At 43.2% G+C, this 2,947-nt stretch overlaps 1 protein-coding gene across 1 annotated transcript in view; it reads left to right on the forward strand.

The window, feature by feature from the left end:
- The window catches only part of LRCH1 (leucine-rich repeats and calponin homology (CH) domain containing 1), a 185,257-nt gene that overhangs the window by 128,430 nt on the left and 53,880 nt on the right, over window positions 1–2,947 (forward strand). Inside the window, exon 11 of the mRNA XM_012648354.1 lies at window positions 791–877. Coding sequence (XP_012503808.1) covers window positions 791–877 — 87 coding nt within the window. The remainder of the gene's footprint in view (window positions 1–790; window positions 878–2,947) is intronic.

The raw sequence follows: 2,947 nt of genomic DNA on the forward strand, positions 1-2,947 counted from the left end.
TAGTGGGAAGGGCTTACCAGGATCTAATCCCTCTTTCCCTTTAAAAGCTTTGGAAAGTTCCTCTCCCCTCACTGTCTGTGTTACCAGCTACTCCTTGGATATTCTTCCGGGAAGCCAAGGAGGCCTAGCTTGATTATAGAATCGTAGGGAAAGAGATAGTTGTTTTTAAACTGTATAAAGCTTTGGAAACTCCATTTGCAATCTTATATTTGTTGTTCTCAACCCTGGCTACAAATCAGGATCATCTGTAGAGCTTTATAAAATGCCCCAACTTTAGTAAGACCAACTTGGGAGTATCGGGCCTGCCGTGTTTATTAAGCTCCCCAGGTGATGTTGCTGCATATAGAGCCTGGGCTGAGAACCACCGTCCCACACTGAAGCCCTGAACTGCATGAAAGTAATAAAACTAAGCCGCACTGGTAGAACTGGAGTTGGAAGGCCTGGAAGTAGTGCAGGCCTGCCCAGCTGAGCCCCCCGTGAAGCCCGCTAGAACTCAGGACAACACACTGGGAGACTCGCCTGGCCCCTAGCCTGATGGTGCACAGGAGCCGTTGGGGGCCCATTGGAGCATTGACATCTTGAGTGGGCTGCTTCACTCACCCGGGGGCACTGCCCACCATACTCTAGCATCCCACCCTGGCAGGTGCAGGCACATCTTCATTATAATGTTGAGTTTGTCAAAATCATTTTTCTATGTCAGATGGATTTTTGTAAGTTTGCTCTTAGGAACCTGGATGATATTCGTGTTTTCATGATCATTTTTATTCTCATGCTTGGTTTCCTGCTACAGAATAAGTTCATCCAAAGATGAGGACATGGATATCGCTATGATGGAGCAGCTGAGAGAAGCAGTAGACTTGCTGCAGGACCCCAGTGGGTACGCGTGTCTTTCCTTCGTGCAGGCTGCATGTGTGAATGAATGATGCATACTAGTTTATCGAGTACATTATCTCAGTTTCTAAAATATGTATATGAAAAACTGGGGCTCAGTCCAACCGCTAACAAAGAAAAGTCATTTTCATTGCCTGTTTTCCCAAGATCCAAAAGTAAGAGTCAAATTCTGGAGGAATTAAGATCAGTTTCCCCTTTCTCCTCCACCCTTTCTTCACCCCTCATGAAATTCATATGGGAATTTTTGGTGTAATTCTTAGAAAACAGAAATGTGGTAAAAGTGTGTATTTTATAATGCTTAAAGTTTAAACCCTTGATTTGTAAAAACGCAAAGAAAATTTTTCCAAAAAGGAAAGAATTGGTATATCAAGTACCATTATATTTACTTCCAATGGTGCCAAATATATGTCAACCAAGTAAAGTATTTCTAAAGATGTGGGTTACAGGATAATTTTAAAGTTTAAATTGGCCTTTGTCAATAATAGGCACTATATGCAGTGGATGTATTTTTTGATTTCTCAGCTAATGGCAATGGAATTCCCATGGATGAAAATACTTTTCAGTAAGGCAATATCAGGTATTAGGTAATAATACATGATCTGCTACGGGAATAGACCCAAAGCTTATCCCTGGTAAACTGGTGTGGTCTTATAACATGGTGAACGTGAGAATCACCGCAGCAATCCTAGCTAGGTTCTGGGAATTTATGAAGAGGGTGGTTAGTGAATCTCAGGGTGCCAATGAGAATACACCACCAATGCTGTCTGGCCCTGAAAGAATAGTGGCAGATCAGGTTGAGTATGACTGGAGATCTTTAGCAATGGATTTGAAAAGCATTTCAATTTTGCAGACGTTAATTGAATGCTTAGAGTAGGAGAAGATCTACAATGTCCACCTCGGGGGATATAAAGATGAACAAGACACAGCTCTTGCTTTCTCAGATCTTAAACTAGGGTAGCTAGAGATTGCCTTGGGCAGTTATTTATAAGTGTAATTGATTCAAGTGCTTGTAGTGGAGGTAAAAAGTGATAAACTGTAGCGCCTGCCTGACCTCAGGAAAAGGGAGGTGGCTGGGCTGGCCTTCCTAAAGGGCGACATAGTTAACCTGGGCCTTCGGTGGCCGGCAATTTCAAGGAGAAAGCAAATTCTGGATTGAATAAAAGCTCAGGCAAGGGCATGAAAGAAGGGGACCAGCTTGGAAAATCTCAGGCAGAACAGAGGTTTTCCACGCTGGCGTGATCAGTATCACTAGTGGAAATTCTTCACAACAGACACGAGGCACTGCCCCTGGGACTCAGAGTCAGCCAGTGCTTCCGAGGTGCAGCCAGGACTGCGAGTCACCAGACAGGCAGTGTGGAGTGGGGCAGGAGATGGCTTTAAATGCTGCGTTAAGGATCTGAGACTTTATACGTCAAGGCAGGCAATGATAGTTTTTAAATATGATGGTTCGTGTTGTTAATTCTCCTTAATGTTTGGCTCAGGGCCTGGCTTCGTAGGCACCTAATTAAGGTGTGTTCAAAGAGCTGAATTCCACATCCTAAACCAGGATGGTTAGTGAGAGGGAAACAGGACAAGAGAGAGCCTGTGTGTGTATGTGCATGTGTGTACATGGTCGTGCGTGCATGTCCGTTTGTGCATACAGGCGTGCACACACATGTATGTGTGTATGTGCAATTATCATAAATCAGGAAGTAGCAAGGCTAGGGGAAAGAACTGACTGAATCAGCTAGAGATTGGTTCCAAACCCAGCTCCAGCATCAGTAAACTTGGGTAGGTTATATGACTTTTCTGCACCCTGTTTCCTCATCTGTAAAGATGGGGTTATGAGTGCCTACCTTTTAAGGTTGTGAGGAATACATGAACTGTTAGTGGGGAGGTAAATTGGCAGAACCATTTCAAAAGTCATCTTAAAAGTCTAAAAAAAATATAAGCCTTTAAAATGAATGCTAAGAATTTATCCTGAGACAAAAAGACATGAACAAAGATTTGTAAGTGGGAGGGTGAGGGATAGGTATTTTTTAACAGCAAATATTTGGAGGGACAAAAGAAAGTACCT

The sequence above is a fragment of the Propithecus coquereli genome, unplaced genomic scaffold (assembly GCF_000956105.1).
Source record: "Propithecus coquereli isolate 6110/MARCELLA unplaced genomic scaffold, Pcoq_1.0 Scaffold11, whole genome shotgun sequence".
NCBI lineage: Eukaryota > Metazoa > Chordata > Mammalia > Primates > Indriidae > Propithecus > Propithecus coquereli.